The sequence below is a fragment of the Neofelis nebulosa genome, chromosome 13 (assembly GCF_028018385.1).
Source record: "Neofelis nebulosa isolate mNeoNeb1 chromosome 13, mNeoNeb1.pri, whole genome shotgun sequence".
Classification (NCBI taxonomy): domain Eukaryota; kingdom Metazoa; phylum Chordata; class Mammalia; order Carnivora; family Felidae; genus Neofelis; species Neofelis nebulosa.
Genome location: NC_080794.1, coordinates 57312270 through 57330693, shown reverse-complemented (window position 1 = coordinate 57330693; position 18424 = coordinate 57312270). Strand labels below are relative to the sequence as shown.

At 41.3% G+C, this 18424-nt stretch overlaps 1 protein-coding gene across 7 annotated transcripts in view; it reads left to right on the top strand.

Moving 5' to 3' along the window:
• The window catches only part of IDE (insulin degrading enzyme), a 155368-nt gene extending 138082 nt beyond the window's left edge, over positions 1-17286 (top strand). For all 7 annotated transcript variants that reach the window (XM_058697171.1, XM_058697168.1, XM_058697167.1 and 4 more), the window contains 8 exons: positions 2884-2975; positions 3995-4106; positions 7160-7327; positions 8953-9225; positions 10279-10340; positions 13423-13495; positions 14229-14296; positions 14967-17286. In XM_058697171.1, coding sequence (XP_058553154.1) covers positions 2884-2975; positions 3995-4106; positions 7160-7327; positions 8953-9225; positions 10279-10340; positions 13423-13495; positions 14229-14296; positions 14967-15062 — 944 coding nt within the window. In that variant the 3' untranslated portion in view covers positions 15063-17286. The remainder of the gene's footprint in view (positions 1-2883; positions 2976-3994; positions 4107-7159; positions 7328-8952; positions 9226-10278; positions 10341-13422; positions 13496-14228; positions 14297-14966) is intronic.
• The last annotated feature ends 1138 nt before the right edge of the window (positions 17287-18424 follow it).

Sequence of the window (18424 nt, the reverse complement as noted above, 5' to 3'; positions counted from 1 at the left end):
AGCCTGGAGCCTGCTTGGGATTCTGTGTCTCCCTCTCTCTCTGCCCCTCCCCATCTCATGCTCTGTCTCTCTCAAAAATAAACAAACATTAAAAAAAATTTAAAAACCTGGAAAATGTGTGAAGCCTAAAGAATCATCCTTTGTTGCCTTTTTTTTCTAAAATCGTAAATCTAGTTTTCAGAGGCTTTGTTTCAATGCCCTAAATTCCTTGAAGGCATGGTTATGCCTTCTTTTTATCCTCTTTATTTAATATCTAGTGCAATACTATGTCCTCAACAGGTGTCTAATGAATGCCTATTGAATGGAATGAAATTACTTCAGGATTGTTTTATTAGAAAGAATATAGACTGATAGTACCCTTTATTGTTTTATCTTTTTCACTTCTCAGCATTACTTTCCAACTAATCTTTTTCCCCAAATACTCAACAATAAGAGAAAAGAATACTGTTGAATTTTTAATGACCTTTTATGACAAGTTCTTACTCATACTTACTATGTAAGTATAATACTTTGGATTTCTTCAGTGACAAATCAAGAGCAAAGTATTGACAATTGTTATTTTATTGGTTGCCTCAGGTATTGGATAGGCATATAGGTTATAAAATTCATTAACTAGAACTGATGCATTTTTAATCTGGACAGTTAATATGCTTTTCTTTGCAAAATGTTTGAGTCATGTCTAGTTAATGGGGAGAATTTTACCTTAAAAAAAAAAAAAAGCCCACATAATTGGTTTAAAATCTGTTTTAAAAAACCTGAACCTGCATTTAGCATAATCAAAAAGCAAAAGTTCTTAGTTTTTTCCCCCCTTTGTCAGATTGTGGGTCAGATAGTAGGTAAATTGTAAGCAGAATAAGCTCTAAAATGTATCCTAGGTATGTGAAACCTAAGATATGTTTTATAAAGAGAAAGCACTGGGAACCCTGGGTGGCTCAATCGGTTAAGCATCCGACTTTGGCTCAGGTCATGATCTCATGGTCTGTGAGTTCGAGCCCTGCGTCGGGCTCTGTGCTGACAGCTCAGAGCCTGGAGCCTGCTTCGGATTCTGTGTCTCCCTCTCTCTCTGCCCCTCCCCCATTCATGCTCTGTCTCTCTCTGTCTCAAAGATAAAATAAGACATTAAAAATTTTTTTTATATAAAGAGAAAGCACTGTTTTGGTTGACAGTCTCTGCTCAAATAAGCCATCATTCTGTTTTGGAACATGTATACTCTTACGGTGATTCAGTACCCCCAATGTGGCTTAATGTGGAGACATTCGTTGACACTCCGTCAACTCTCCAGGTGCCAGAGTAGCAGGAACCTCAGAGTTCAGTGGGTCCAGCAGCTTTTACTGACTGCCTGCTACACACCAGGCCCTAGACTTCAGGGGCTTGAGATAAAAAATGATCAATTAGATGGGGTTTCTTGGATCAAGGAGTTACAGTCTAGTGGCAAAGCATAAATGTGTTCAGCTCATTTCAGTGTAGGCAGAGAGAGTAAGTGTTGTGTCCGAGGTCTGCAGAGAGTGGTCAAGGGGTCTGGAGAACAAGTATGCACTTTAGAATTAGACCACTGGTCAAATGCAGCTGTACAACGTACTAGCATGATGCCTTTGGGCAAGAAATTTCAATGTTCTTCACTTCAGTTTTCTCACCTTTAAAACAGGGATAAGTAGTATATACTTTATAAGATAACATGTATGAAATGATACACCCAGAGTAACCACTTGTTAATTCCCTTCCTGTGTCTCTCTTTGAATTTCAGTCTCTATTTTTAGCAGCCATTGCAGCAGTTATGAGTATGATGTCCTAATGGAGAAGGAACAGCTCTTTCTTATTAAAGAATTGAATCAATACTTGTAAAAGGAATGAGGGGAATAGGAAATCAGTATTGTGATACCATAATTGATACAGGCAATGTGCACTGTTGGATGCTAAAATTAATGAGTAAGGGAAAACAGGATATGTGTATAGTCTCAAAGTATATTTCCCTGAAAATAAATATTTATTAATTACCGTGGGGAAAATAGGCATTGATGGGCAAGTGGCATTACCTAATTGCTTGTAGAACATACATGAGTTACTCTATTATAACTGAAAGATGAAAATAGTCCTTTTACAGTAAACACATCTGGCAGACCACCTTAACCACATGATTAGTGTTCACTAGTACGACAGCATATCAACATCATGTACTGCTGATGTGATGCATTGATAAGGGCACATTACCTCTGTGGTATTCTTCCTAGTAGTTGAGTAGGTAAGCTCAGTTTAATCACGGAAAAACTCAAATGGCACTCTGTAAAGTAATTGAACAGTATTCTTCAAAAATCTTAAGATTATAGGGGCACTCAGCTCAGGTCATGATCTCATGGTTTGTGAGTTCAAGCCCTGCAATGGGTTTTGTGCTGTCTGTGCAGAGCCTGCTTCAGATCCTCTGTCCACCCCGCCCCACCACACCTCCTCTGCTCATGCTCCCTCTCTTTCTGTCTCTCAAAAATAAAAATAAATAAAATTTAAAAATGTTGTTTTTGAAATCTTAAGATCTTAAAAGATAACGAAAGACAGGAACTGTCACAGACTAGAGGAAACATAGGCACTGAGGACACATAACTAAATGCAAGGTGGAATCATGGATTATATCGTGGAACAGAAAAAGAGTATTAGGAGAAACTGAAATCAAATAAAGACGCATTAGTTAATAGTATTAAAGCAGTGCTAATTTCTTAGTTTTGATCACTATATGGTGGTTATGAGAGATACTAACATTAAGGGAAACGGTAAAAAGGTATATCGGAACTCTCTGTACTGTTTTTCTAACTGTTCTGGAAGTATTAAATTAGCTCAGAGTGTTGTTTGTTTTAGCCTCATAGGGAGAGCTCACTATTTTTTACACCTCTACAGATGTCACCCTTCCTCGCCTTAAGGCCTTCATACCTCAGCTCCTGTCACGGCTGCACATTGAAGCCCTTCTCCATGGAAACATAACAAAGCAGGTGGGTGGTTGAGGGTTTAGTGGTCTTTTATGGAGCAGTGTAAGAGATTTTTTTTTTACCCTGGCTTCAGAGTATTCACCACCGCAGTGTGATTATAAGCACATTAGTGTTGACTCAACCTTCTCTGCTCTGTGGAGGAAAACAGGAGAGGGTATAAGGGAAGAGAACGATGGTGGTTAACTATGGACCTATTTTCACGATTGCCTGCTCTGCTCTCGCCTGCCTTGTGCAGTCACAGGAGGAAATGGAAATAATTATCCCTACTCTGTGCAGGACAGCAGGACTGTGAAGTGGATAAGAGCACGTGGTGTAGAATCAGCTTGGGTTTAAATCCTGACTCTGCCACAAACTAGCTGCTTATTCTTCTGAAAAGGTGTTAACCTCTCAGTACTCAGTTTCCTTATCTGTACATTAGAGTTTAAAGATGAAATGAAATGGTGCATGCCAAATGTGTAGCCCATAGAAGACTCTCTAGAATTCCCATTCTGGAACTCTGGCAGCCTCTCTCAAGACCCCACACTTCTCTGCTACTCTGCTATCCTGCCTCCAAAACAGTATGCCCAAGGTCAGATGCTAGTAACTGGCAGAGACAGGATTTTTCACTAAAGTCAGTTTTATTTATTAAAAAGCCTATACTCACTTCTTTTGCTTTGCTGCAACCCCAAGTATCTGTGGTCAGGGTCAGTTACTTGGGACCAACTTTCCATCCCCAGTGCCTCTCCAGCTTTGGCAGTACCTTTTCCCACAGCATCAAGATCATTGTTGATGCTGGTCCTGGTCTCTCTTTCTCCACCTCTCCCATACCGAGTGTATTGCCAATTGACGAATTCAGTTTTTTCCATTTGAATAAGATCAAATGTGTTTAGGGTTTAAGAATCCATTTTTATGATAAACTAGCTTATTTCACAAGTGTGTTGTTTTCACACTGCATTGGCCACCATCCAATATGCTATTTTTATTTTCACAAACAAGATACATTTGTGGTTTTGTATGGTGCTATTCCGTGTCCTTTTCCACAGGCTGCACTAGGAATCATGCAGATGGTTGAAGACACCCTTATTGAACATGCTCATACGAAACCTCTCCTTCCAAGTCAGCTGGTTCGGTATAGAGAAGTTCAGCTTCCTGACAGTAAGTTGGAATGTTGTAACTTTGGTAATGGGCTACTTTGACATAATGTTATGGGTGATTATAGATGGGTTGAAGTCACCTGGATGAGAACACAATTTTACAGTAAAGATCTACTGGGATCCTTTACTGTTTATATAAGTATGGTTAAAGGTAGGTAATTCTGCCAAAAATTTTTCTGTAGGAAGGTCAAAAAGGTGAAATTGAAGGTAGGTGATTATTTTGATGAGAATGACATTAGAATTGACTGGTAATTGGATGTAGAAGTGTTAGGAGGTAAGAAAAATTACAAAGCTAAAGAGATGTTGACTCTGAAGCATGAAATAAAATCTGTTTATGAAAATTGGAAACTAGAATCATAATACTGATGGGAAGTCCATAGGAGTCTTTGGCAGAAATAGTTTTAGGAAACTCACAGGTGCAAATAACAGCATGTATTTGTGACATGCATATTTTATAAGGAATTAGCATAAAATAATGGATAATAATTAATGGAGTTTGCAGTGTTGGATTGCCTTTGTATTAACCATGGTTTCTTTTGATTAAGCATTGTTTTCAGTTATTGTTCAAAATTATGTAGTGGGTAGTAAATTAGACTTGGGATAAAAAGCATTGGTTTTTTTGTGTGTGTTCTTTTGTTTTTGTTTGTAGCTAAACTTGATTGCTGGCTCTTCCCCACACATGCGTGGTCTGTGCCCCCACTACCACTATGTATCCTCCTGAAATAGTGCTCCCTTTCCTTCACTCTCTCCCTTATGGACGTCTCTCCCCCTCCATCTCCATTGTTAGACTGTACATTTGTTAAGGTTGGGGCTGTGTCTGGTTCCTTTGAGAAGCTGTTAAAGGTGCTTGAGCATGGTGTTACCTCAGAATATTGTTGAATGCTCAAACATACCTTGAGCGCAGCTCTCTTCTTCACAGCCAGTCATCAGAGACCTGGTAACGTTTCATTTCAAACTTCTGCTAGTTTGTTCCTCTCTCACCACAGCATGGAAGAGAAGCACAGTCAGAATCTGCCATTCAGAAACCATAGCACTTGGGCGTTGGGCAAAGTGAGGCCAGTCCAGAGACAGAATTTCAAAGTGAAATCTGTCTTTCCTACTTTTTTTTTTTTTTAAGTTTTTTTTAATGTTTATTTTATTATTTTTGAGACAGAGAGAGACAGAGCATGAAGGGGGGAGAGGCAGAGAGAGAGGGAGACACAGAATCGGAAGCAGGCTCCAGGCTCTGAGCCATCAGCCCAGAGCCCGACGCGGGGCTCGAACTCACGGACCGTGAGATCGTGACCTGAGCCGAAGTCGGACGCTTAACCGACTGAGCCACCCAGGCGCCCCTGGTCTTTTTTTTTTAATTCATTTTGAGAGAGAGAGAACATGAGCAGGGGAGGGACAGAAGGAGGGAGGGAGGGAGGGAAAGAGAGAGAGAGAGAGAGAGAGAGGGAGGGAGAGAATGAATGAATGAATGAGAATCTCAGGCAGGCTCTGCACTGTCAGTACAGAGCCCTCTGCAGGGCTCGAACTCACCAACTGTGAGGTCATGACCTGAGCCGAAATCAGGAGTAGGATGCTTGACTGATGCGCCACCCAGGCGCCTTTCACACCTCTTTTTATTACACTTCCTGCTTCCTCTCTCCTCTCTTAGGGTCTTACCTCTTTCGCCTTCCAAGTGCCCTCACAAATTGTCACTCTGTTCAACAAGAGACTCTTTAAATATGGAAAACAAACAGAGGGTTACTGGAGGGGTTGTGGGAAGGGGGACGGGCTAAATGGGTAAGGGGCATTAAAGAATCTACTCCTGAAATCATTGTTACACTATATGCTAACTAACTTGGATGTGAATTTTAAAAAATAAATTAAGTAAAAATTAAAAAAAGAAAAAAAACCTCCGTTCACATCCCGTTCTCCAAATGTTAGGTGTTAGGAAATCATTCTAAGCCAGATGTGAATGTCTCACACAGTCCTTCACTTAACTCTCCATAAGACAATATTTACAGTTTAAAAAGACAATGTTTAGGCATTGTGAAGGAGACATTTGGGGATAGACATGAAAAAGCCAGAAGTTGGGAGGGGGCGGTTGCAGTAGCTTTATAGACCGTATTCCCCTTCCTCTTCTGATAAGAAATAACGTAGTGCTGCCAGTATATGATTAGAAAGTTTGACTGTTGGTCAGATTTATCTCCTCAGAAAAATAATGTAGGTGAAATACGACTCCAGACTTGTCTACCTCCCTTCGCGGTTGATGTCTAAATTATCATCTATGAGGGTGAACAAACACATCATTATTATTCTGAGAAACCCTTATTTGTGAGTCTTACACTAAATACTAAACACAATATATGCTTGGTCACATTTATTCCTCATGAAGTGAAGTTATCAAATTATAAAGCATGATCATCTGGTCGTAACTCTGATGAGATATTTGATCAACACATCTGAGTTTTAGTCTTGGGTCTTCACCATTCCAATTTGGTGTCCTTAGACAAGTCACCCCCTTCTAAGGTGCTTAGCTTCCTCATCTCTAAAGTGAGGTGTTAGACTAAGTTACCTCTAAGTGTTGAACACATGTGTGTAAATTTGTGAAATGACCTTTAGTGTGGATGTTGGTAAACGGTGTTCAGAATAAAATGCTAAATGAAAATGCAAGATAATAAAGACACAACTAGTAATTTAAAAAACGGTTTTGTATGGTATTGAAACATAAGTGGTGGTGCCATTAAGGTTCTTATATGTATTAGCTGGTTCTGATGTAGTATATACACTAACTTGTACATTGTATTAACTGTGGATCTTAGCATTAATACTTAGCTATAAAATGGGTCTTTTGTAAGTTCTTTGCCCTTTAAATTCAGTGAATGTTTATTGAGGGCCTGCCAAGTTTAGATTGCTGCATTAGGATTCCCTTAGGTAAGTTAATAGAATTTCGCATTCTTAATAATTTAATTGCAGTTTGGAATTGCTGAAAAACACTAACTAAATTGGACAGCTTTAAAAAGCCAGATAAAACACTGACTTTGTTAAACCCTAAATAAGTTTTTTTCTCTTTTTGAAACTTCCTAGGAGGATGGTTTGTGTATCAGCAGAGGAATGAAGTTCACAATAACTGTGGCATCGAGATATACTATCAGACAGACATGCAGAGCACCTCAGAGAATATGTTTCTAGAGCTCTTCTGTCAGATCATCTCTGAGCCTTGCTTCAACACCCTGCGCACCAAGGAGCAGCTGGGTGAGAGGGAGGTGGGGACTGGCCCAGTACCATAGACCTTGAGCAACCGTTGTCCTCAGAAAATATGCTCCACGTGGATAGTCCTCTTGCATGGTGGTGCAGGCTTGCTGTATTTTTTTTTTTTAATTTTTTTTTTTTAGCGTTTATTTATTTTTGAGACAGAGAGAGACAGAGCAGGAACGGGGGAGGGTCAGAGAGAGGGAGACACAGAATCTGAAACAGGCTCCAGGCTCTGAGCTGTCAGCACAGAGCCCGACGCGGGGCTTGAACTCATGGACCGCGAGATCATGACCTGAGCCGAAGTCGGCCGTTCAACCGACTGAGCCACCCAGGCGCCCCCAGGCTTGCTGTATTGACAGAGGCTTGTGAAAACCTTGTTTGTGGGGAATCCACTCCTAAAAGATAAGCACTTAACATGTCATGGACATTAAAGCAGTTCTTAAGGCGAAGACAGTGTGTTTACAGAATGTACATGTCATAAAGAAGACATTTTGGGTAAGGGAAGATGCTTAGGGCAGACTATTTATTAGGGGTGGCAAGATGGGAAGCAAGCCATCCAGAGAAACTTAGATTTGGGAAACTTTGGGTTCCCAGAGGGCAGGTATTATCTCTTAATCATCTTTGTATCCCAAGCCTGGTCCCATAGAAGGTACTCAGTAAGTGTTTGTTGAGAAAGTGTTTCTGGCACAGTTTTAGGCACTGTTAAAAGTCCTCGAGATCCTGGCAGGTTTAATCAATGAGAAAATAAAGAAACCCCAGCAATGACTGGGAGGAACCAATGAAAAAGGATTTGGGTGAGTCTTTCCAAGTATTTTCATTTTTTAAGTAACCAGCATGGTAGATGCTGGACATGGAAATGGATAAGTTACAGATGGTCCTTCCCTTCAAGGAGCTCACGGTCTAATCAGGAGGGCAGACCTATAAAGGAATAGTTACAGTGCAGTGTGGCAAATATTACAGAGAGTCTTCAGATTCTAAAGGTCATGCCGAAGATAGTGACTTCCTCAGAAGTGGGGTGGGACCCCAAGGCTCCACAGGTCTGAGGATGTGGTTCAGGACAGAGCAGCTGAAGGAGGCAAGCCACGAGCTCAGTTTAGGAAAGATGTCAAAGGGTGGTAATGCGTGAGCTCACAAGATGACAATGGAAAAGTGACCTTCTGTTGGTCTTCAGAGGTTTTTAGTCTGAATGCAGTTGGTCCAGGAATGAATTCACATAAGGAACTTGGATGTGAAAGGAAACAGAGCTGGAACAATGGTTAGGGGATGAAAATGAGTTCATTATATACTAGGGATGGGAATAACTTTCACACAGAGAGAAGATGATTAACCAGCAGACAGTGAGGAGTTATGGGATGGGAGATTGAGTAATGAATAAGATTTTTTCCTTCCCACCCCCCCCCCCCAAGAGAAAGAATTCTCTCCCAACTTTCTAACTATTCTTCAGAGAGCCCTTTTGCTCTACCCTTAGGAACTTATGATATCCTAATTGTTTATGTTTCTTCAGAGGTGAATAACATAAAGCTCAAAAGTAGATTTTATTGCTCTGACAGGATAAGTTTTGAAGGATTAAAAGTGACCGGAGTCTCAAACGCCAGGGTCCTGACTGGCCGTTGTTTGTGTTTCAGGCTATATCGTCTTCAGCGGGCCTCGTCGAGCCAACGGCATACAGGGCTTACGATTCATCATCCAGTCAGAAAAGCCTCCTCACTACCTAGAAAGCCGAGTGGAAGCTTTCTTAATCACCATGGAGAAGTCCATAGAGGACATGACAGAAGAGGCTTTTCAAAAACACATTCAAGCATTAGCAATTCGTCGACTAGACAAACCAAAGAAACTGTCCGCAGAGTGTGCTAAATATTGGGGGGAAATCATCTCCCAGCAATACAATTTCGACAGAGGTAAGGCACAATTAGGGCCCCAACATTTATGGCATATAAGTGTAACATTTGAGGTCACCAAGGCTATTCTACAAAACGGTGGTTGTTTTGTAGGTGATGTTCCGGTTACTAATTTGGTGGTGTGGAGTGTCATACTTCTAAAGAACCATCGCTTTAACATAAGAGCAGTTTTTATTAGAAACTTTGTCTTTTTTTCTTCTCCAAAATTGGAGCTGGATCTTCCTGTATCTCATAATAATACAGTAAGAATAAATCTAATTTCACTTTTTGTGTTCAGGCAGTATGCCCCTGAGGCTCTGAGCACAGGCATGCAGTTATCTATTTCCCATAACACCGAAAAAAGAAAAAGGAAAATTTGCACAGATAAGTGCTGCCCTGGAGGCACAGGGCTTCAAACAGATGCCTGTAGGGATCACCAAAAATGTGTCGGGGCTTTTACACTGGGGACAGCTGTGCTTCCTGAAGTCTCCTGCTTACTGACTTCTTTGGCATTTCTTCTAGAGCAGAAATTAACAATGCAGAGCGCTAAGCTGGAGGTGGGGGGGGGGGGGTGAGGCGGGTTGGGTTGTGTTCTCATTCTGACACCAATAGCCTGAAGATCTTTGGCCAAGACACCTTTTTGAGGGCCTCGGTTTCCTTACCTGTAATTTTTTTTTAGCAGTTGGAGTCACTGTTAATGGTAATTGTACTGACCATCTATTGAACATTTGCCGTAAGTGCAGCATCATGTTATTGTCATTCATCATTTTCCTTAGTTCTCACTACAGACCCATTAAGTAGTTATTATCCCCAATTTCCGGAGGCGGAAACAGAGGCTAAGAAAAATTGACACAACTAGCCTAAAGATCCAGTAGTTCAGAAGTAGAGAACCAGGCTATCTTCTTACTCCTTACTTGATATTTATTCCCTGACTACTTGCAGGAGCAGATGATCACTTAAAAATACAGAGACCTAAGAACATTGGAGTGAAATGTATTGTCTGTCATTTAATGTAGTATTCTGGGCTACTTAAGATGGAAATATTAGTAAATTATTGTTTGATTGCTTTTTCAGATAACACAGAAGTTGCATATTTAAAGACACTTACCAAGGAAGATATCATCAAATTCTACAAGGTAAGTTGAATTTGTATGTTTAGATTTTGACTCATAAGCAAATATTATATATGCTGTGTGGTTTGTTACTGCTTTGAACTTAGTGCCTTGCTTAGAGCTGCAGCCTTAGTCAGGTCACCTTCTCCAAAGGTTCTTTTACATGTGAGGCAGCAGTGGGAGCATGTGTGGCTTCTGAATGCAGACCCAGGGCTCATCGCTGGCGAGATACCCCTGTGACCTCAGCCAGGGGGCTTAAGCTTCTAAGTCTCAGTTTCCTCACTTACAAAATAGAGATTAGTAGGAGTATTAATTGAAATGAGGTGCATAAAGTGATTAGCACTTAGCGGAATTTAATAAATGGTCTCCATTACTGTGGTCTCTTCATTAGTAGTTCTCAGCCTCAGTTTTTACATGTTTTAATCAGAATACTTTAATGTTTTCCTCATTGATATTATAAGTTTTAGTTGTGTTTATTTATTGCTTAAGACTATTTGCTTTGTGAGGTTAGGTATCTGTTCTCAGTTGCTTGCAAGAAAGGGTGATCATATTAGCTCTTTTGGTTTCTGAGGGATTCATTTTAAGGCATTCTTAGTTGTGGGTGTTTAAAAAGAGTGATGTCCTGATATAACTTACTCTGGGGTTTCCAGAAGCAGTGAAGATTTTTTCTTTCCCTCCACAACGTCTATTATTCATTTGAATTACAAGTAGTACCTGATTATTGAATTTGTAAGAATAGTTATAAGACTGAGTTGGTTTTGTCTTAAAAATGAGAGTTTTGTTACCAAGCTTAAACTAAGTCTAGAACATCATTTCCCTTGCTGTATTCCATGGTACACTAGTTTTCTACAAGATATTAGTAGGGACACATACAAAAAAGGGTTTCATGACTATGTAAGTCTGGGAAAGACTACACTCTTTATTCCTGTTTTTGGAGAATTACAGAGCATGTTAACGTCTAAAAGTTCTAAGAAGCCCCATACTAAAGATTTCTTTAGCCCAGCATTTAATTTTGATTAACAAAACTCCCTAAAGAGATTCATCATGGGGGTGCCTGGGTGGCGCAGTCGGTTAAGCGTCCGACTTCAGCCAGGTCACGATCTCGCGGTCCGTGAGTTCGAGCCCCGCGTCAGGCTCTGGGCTGATGGCTCGGAGCCTGGAGCCTGTTTCCGATTCTGTGTCTCCCTCTCTCTGCACCTCCCCCGTTCATGCTCTGTCTCTCTGTCCCAAAAATAAATAAAAAACGTTGAAAAAAAAAAAATTTAAAAAAAAAAGAGAGATTCATCATGGACCTGTTTGTTTTTCCACCACAGAATACCTGTTAAGTATTTCCTGGGACTCCAGTGTTCCTTAGAATATAGCTTGCAAGAAAAATGCAGTTTGCTTATTGGTTGGTTGGTGTTTAGAAAGATGGAGATTGTCCAGAATTGTTCAGGAAATTGAGAGTAGTCTGAAACTGAAGAGGGTGTTATACTCTTCTGATAAAGGTTGATAAGAGGGCAAGGAAGGCTTGGGTGAAAAGGGATCCTGAATAGACCTTTAGAAGCAAACTTTTTACTCAATAAGACAGACAATCTCAGATGAGCTGCTATATATTACTGGAGGCGGACCTGTGCCGAGCTCCTGAAAGGGGCTGGAGAGGCCAGGGCAGGCCTGTGGGAGAATCTGGGCTGTCCTGCCAGCTGGAGGGAGCCATGGTCAGGTTTGTTGTCCAACCTCATCAGGATTTCCATCGAGGCTGCACAGGACCAGGCTTGTAATAACTGCTCCATAAACCATTATTGACCTGATTTGGCTCTGCTAATGATCTCTCCCTCTGAGGGTATGACCAGGGGAAGTTTCATCACACCTTGTGTTTTCCCTTTGGAAAAGACAGATAATGGTCTAGCATTAAGGAAAAGGTCGAGAGACACTTTTCCATGGGATCTGCCAACTCACCACTCCTGATATTCATGGTATGACCTAGGGAACTCCTTCAGAGCAGCCTGCTGGAGCAGAGAGAGAAAAAGCAGGCCTTGCTTTCTGATGCCATCACTGTGAACTACGTGACTTGAGCAAGTCATCATACTTCCCTGTGTCTCAGAGTTCCGTATCTCTAAAACAGGATCCTCACAACACTTAGCTTATAGAGGGCCAAGTGAGCTAACACAGGAGAGTGCCTGACGCAAGACAGGACTCAATAAATGTTAGCTTCCTTTCTCTTCTGTTAGATGAGGATCCATGGAATTGCCCTGGTGCAGAATCTAAGAAGGTGTGGGACACCTCGGTGGCTCAGTCTGTTAGGCGTCCGACTGCGGCTCAGGTCATGATCTCACTGCTCATGAGTTTGAGCCCCTCGTTGGGCTCTGTATTCACAGCTCAGAGCCTGGAGCCTGCTTCAGATTCTGACTCCCATCTCTCTGCCCCTCTCCTGCTTGCACGTATGCTCTGTCTCTCAAACATAAAAAAAATAAAATTTTTTTTTTCAACGTTTTTTTATTTATTTTTGGGACAGAGAGAGACAGAGCATGAACGGGGGAGGGACAGAGAGAGAGGGAGACACAGAATCGGAAACAGGCTCCAGGCTCCGAGCCATCAGCCCAGAGCCTGACGCGGGGCTCGAACTCACGGACCGCGAGATCATGACCTGGCTGAAGTCGGATGCTTAACCGACTGTGCCACCCAGGCGCCCCAAAAATTTTTTTAATAAAAAAAAAAAGAATCTAAGAAGGTTCTAGAGGAGCAGGCATTGTGCTCGTCCCTTGACTGAGCTCAGGCCTTTGCCTCTGTAGTCATTAGCGATCACTGGATGTGGCCCTGCATCACACCCCGATGAGTATTAGGCTAGGTTTTTAATCCCAGCCCAGCTACCTCTTAACTGTAGGAGTTTGAATGCATCACATAATATCCTTGGACTCCATTTTATCATTTGTAAAATGGGGTTAATAGTAATTCTTGCCTACCTAACCTAATTTTCGTAGAGTTTAAATGAAACACTCTAAGTGAGGGGAAACATCTTTTCTGTTTCTGGCTATGTGAGAGCTGATTCTTCATAGTGGTAAAAGAGTACTTCATTTTAGGTTCCTTAGTGGGGCAGAAGGGTGACCTTGCTGTTCTTTCTTCCTAGGAAATGTTGGCAGTAGATGCCCCAAGGAGACATAAAGTATCCGTCCATGTTCTTGCCAGGGAAATGGATTCCTGTAAGTATTGAATATGGACTTTTTGTAAAGTATGTTTTTGGGCACACGATGGCTGTCCCTTGCCATAGACACATCCCTTAAAGAGCACCAGAAAGTAAATAGGTAGAGAAGGGGAGCAACTGGAGACAGGGTCTACTCTATCAAAGCAAAAATATGGGGAAAAGGGAAATGAGGCAGTGAAGGAAACAGCCAGCATTAGGTGGCACAGTGCCATCCTGGCCCTGGCTTTACAAGAAAACACAGCTAGTTGCTGGTAGGACATCTTCACAGAAGCTGTGTGGAACCACTGCATGTGAGGAGGAAGAGCAAATAGTTCATTCGCTCAGTCTTTCCATCTTCTGTCTCTGAATGGCCAAGGTTTACTCCACAGTCATATCTCACCTGGCCTTCTGGGTTGTTTTACTGGATCCTTCCTGGTGGTGAGAGCCTCAGAGACCAGTGAGTGCAGACGTGGGCACTAAAGTTGCTGTGGGCGAGGCTTCATAGCCACGGTAACGTGATGAGCCATCGTTGGGGAGAGTCTGGATAAGACGTAGAGGCAGCAGTCAAGGTCTTGGGGAGTAGGCAGCCTGGGAGGACATGGGCCTGGTACAGTTTCTTAATGAGCCGAGTCCAGTTTCAGTTTGTTGTTGTTGTTGTTGTTGTTGTTGTTGTTGTTGTTGTTGTTGTTTTTCAATTGCTCTTGTATGCCAGTATTTATTAGGTAAGAAGTAAACCTTTCATTTTCTTACAGGTCCTGTCGTTGGAGAATTCCCATGTCAAAATGATATAAATTTGTCACAAGCACCAGCCTTGCCACAAGTAAGACATGCAAATGTCATTTTAGATTGCATGGTTAGAGGACTTCCCACATAGAAGGAGCTTGTTCAGCAGGACACGTAAGACTAGAAGTATTAGGTCACCACGTGTTTGAGCCTCTACTTTATATTCCTCCCTAAATGTGAGGTCACCAGCTGACAGCTCCCAGGGGAGGGGGGGGGGTCACGCCTTTGTCATCTACGGAAAGACTCGGCCTCTGACCTGGTTTGCTTTTGCTTCTAGTTTGAGCAGTTATGTTACTCTGCAGCGAGTCCTCTCCAGCCACGCCTGTACCTTGCCCTTTCCCCAGTGCCTGCATGTCTTTAATCCTCTGGAGAGGTTGGCATTTACTGGCAGTGTGACCAGGCCCTTGCTGAGTGGGCACGTCAGCCTCTGCCGTTCTGCTGAGGTCTTGGTATGTGCCAGCTCTGGCGTCCCAGCCCTTGGTGTGCCCAGAGAAGAGCCAGGGGTCTTCTTTCTGGTCCTGGGTCCCACTGGGGACACTCCCCATAGGTTTGCATAGACCCTCTGGCCCTGATGATCCAGGAAGATCAGATCATAATATGTGGGGTAGAAACGAGTGTGTATGTAAAAAAAAAAAAAAAGTTGATGTCTTATTCCGTCTGCTTTTTTAGGCCATAAACACTGAGAGAAACGTTTTTCTTCTTTGCAGCCTGAAGTGATTCAGAACATGACCGAGTTCAAGCGTGGTTTGCCACTGTTTCCCCTTGTGAAACCACATATTAACTTCATGGCTGCAAAACTCTGAAGATTCCCCAAGGGTGGGAGAGTGCAAGTGGATGCATCCCTGGGTCTTCCTGGGGCCAGGGAAAGAACCTCGGCCACTTTCATAGTTTCTGGTTCACTATCAGACAGACAAACAGAAAAAAAAGATGTTGTCAAATGTCATTATGTAGAATATTAAAAATCCAAAGTAATTAAATTACAGAATCTTATAGATGTAGAATATTTTTTAAATACATGCCTCTTAAATATTTTAAAATTTTTCTTTTCATTACTGAGAGAAATTTCCCTTATATAACAGTACTTAAAATGATGAATGATATTCCTATAGAATCTTCCTTCCATATTCTGTAAAATAGTCACTTGTCAGAAGAAAATATGTTAGTTTTTGGTTTTGTTTTTCTAAAAGCCTCCTAGGTTGACAGAAAAGGCTTTAAAACCTTTAGAAAGGTAATACCTTTTTAAAAACTGATTCTCAAATTTGCTTTCTACTTGGTGGTTTCATGTAAATCAATGGAGAACATTAACATTTGGCAGATAATGAAAAAAGCAAAATGATTTTCTTTTATTAGTGAAATTGCTGATTATATAAGGCATGGTTTTAATCTTTTTATAAAATTTGAACATGTTTTTTATTCAAACTAGTAAAATGCTGGAAAACCCTAGAACGCCCTACTTATTTACAATGCTAGAAATAGACTTACCCTACATCAGTTTTGTCCCAAACGGAATTTCTCAGGATTACTGTGATTTGTTTCTTTCTGATTGAATTATATTGACATTCTTGTTCATAGTCGGTTTGCAGTGTTCCCTCAGTTCTACCTTTTCCCCTCAACATTTGTTGTATTTATTTAATACATAGGGTCAACTTCAGATCCCACTGAGTGTGTGACATGCTTTTCCAACATCAGCTACTCTAAACACTTGTAACGTTTTACTACCATGATATTGCAATCAGTATATGAACCAAAATATTTGCCCCATTATGAATTTAAAAGACAAGTACCAAGCCACCTTTTTGAAGGTATTAAAAATAAAGCCTTGATTCTTAAATAGTGTGATCTCCAGAAGACTCTCAAATCCCTTTTTGCTACCAGTCTAATATTGCCTTAAGTGTTAAGTTATTTTTTGAATATATAAATATAAACATAACAAACACAGATAACGACTGGAGTGGACTTTTAAAAAATATTTTTTTCATGAGATACTATTTTAGATGAAATTGTTACTGTAGATTTAACAGCTGTTTTGAAATATTTACTGTTGTTAAAAGTTGCTTCAAGAGAAATTGTGAATATACTTCCACATACAGGCACTGGTACCAGTAAGTGGCCCTGTTCACTAACTCAGGCAAAGTAAAGAATGGCATTTTCAAATGACATTTTACCTCGCTAGGAGTTGATTTGCCAGGACTTTTTTCTGTAGAGTCATGTCTTACAACATCTTAAGTTTTCACTTTTGCCATTTTCCAAATAATCTACATTTGGGGCAAGAATGATATAATCACAACTGTGGAGGCTGCTTTCAAAAGCAGGGCTCCATTTCTACTGTCAGATAAATGTGGTGCTGTAACTGTCTTTTTATCCCTACCTTCAGGAGCTTCCTTGTGATGAAGCCTGTCTTTGTCCATCAGAAGGTGCGTGAGTCATCGCTTCCTTCTGGTTTTATGCATTTGTAGACTATGCAGCTTTTCATCAAACTGCAAAAATAAACAAGAGGGACCTACAATTAGCCCTGAGTGTTTAAATCCACCACTGTAAGAGTAAATAAGCCACCTACCTTCTCTGTGGGAAATTATGTGCTATTGAGTAATTTTTAGCTCTTTTTAAAAAAATGGGTGAAATGTAACTGTCATTTTTATGAGAAAGTCACATGAAGAAATCTGAACAGAATCTCATGTAGTCTTCCAGGAACCTATGATTGGGGTTCAGTGTGTTCCAGCATTGTCTGGCGTCCAAATTGGATCTAGAGCTACTGTTGGATCACTCAGGCATACTAATGGATTCATGAAATGGGTCCAGGCTGCAATCCATGAGCAGTAACAGACTACCCCGGATACTGCATTTTTCTCAGTGCTTAGCAAATGAGATTTGTGGAAAACAAACTGAGTTATTAGTTACTTGTGACTTTAAAAAAAAAAAAAAAAAGTCTTCTTTTCAACTAGTTGATGTGGAAGAGAGAGCATGTGACACAGCCAGTATGGTGGAGTGCTAGGGTAATCCTGTTTACAATAAATTGCCTGAATTGAACCTCTGGAGTTTGCATTTGTGTTATTTTTACAATTTTAGTGTCTAGCCTACCTCTCAGCATCCTGATTTGACAACATTTCTTGCTTTCGTTATTCCTAAGGCAGAAAGCAATGAATTGGTTTTTTGAAAAAAAATCTTTTGAGTGCATCTGGGTGGCAGTGATTTAGTCAAATAAATGGGTCAATTTCACACTCATAAGAGTGGATCGCTTTTGTCAAAGGAATCTTGGTGTAAGAGGCTGAGTTCATTGCTGTGCATATTGTCACTGACCCCAAACCCAGAAAGATTTGTCCTTTGCTTTACAGGGAAAAGAGTAAAAAGGGTAGAAAAACAAAATATTTCCTCTACAGCTAGTGTTTCGTCTTCTTGCCCCATCTCCAGCAGCAGGCTAGCCAGTTATCTTGTCCAACCCCTGGCCCCTGACACCCTGTTAAGATAATCTTTCTACTAATGTGGTTGCCAGCTGGCCCAGATAGGCATTTCAAGAGGAAATGTGCTCTTTCCTCAGTTTGCAGCCTAGGACCTTGGCGCAGCCCACACAGGCAGCATTGTGCTTGGGGATGACGCAGCGGCCCTAATGAGAGGCCCAGAGCAGCACCCGCTTTTATGGCATGGGGCAGTTTTCCCCTCGCTCACAGTGCACAGGGGAGTCATCTGAGCTCCTCACCATATACTCTAACATAGCTTCGCGGAATGTTTAGATTTATGGTGAAAACCAAGGATTCTCACTCTCATCCCCATTGTAAGGGTGGTTCCTGCCCTCCTAATCCTTCCCTGGCAGGGCTTCAGACCGGTCTGCTCCTGGACCCCCGTTATTCTGTGCTGTCTACCAAATGAACTTAATTGTCCTTGTCAACCTGAACATCATACACCCCAAGGTTTCTTGTGGCAGTGCCTGTTGGTAGTCCTGAATTATTTCTGTTCCCACCCGCGTCCAGCTCTTCAGAGATATTACAGCATTTTGGACCACTCATGCCCTAAATGAACATTAACCTTATAAAGCACTTTACAGATTTCAGACCATCCTGACAGACATCTTCCACAATAATCTTTTGACACAGAAGGACAGTGATTAAAAGTATCTTCGTCATCCCAGGTTTTCAGAGATGGGTATAGTAGACTCAGAAAGGCCAAACAG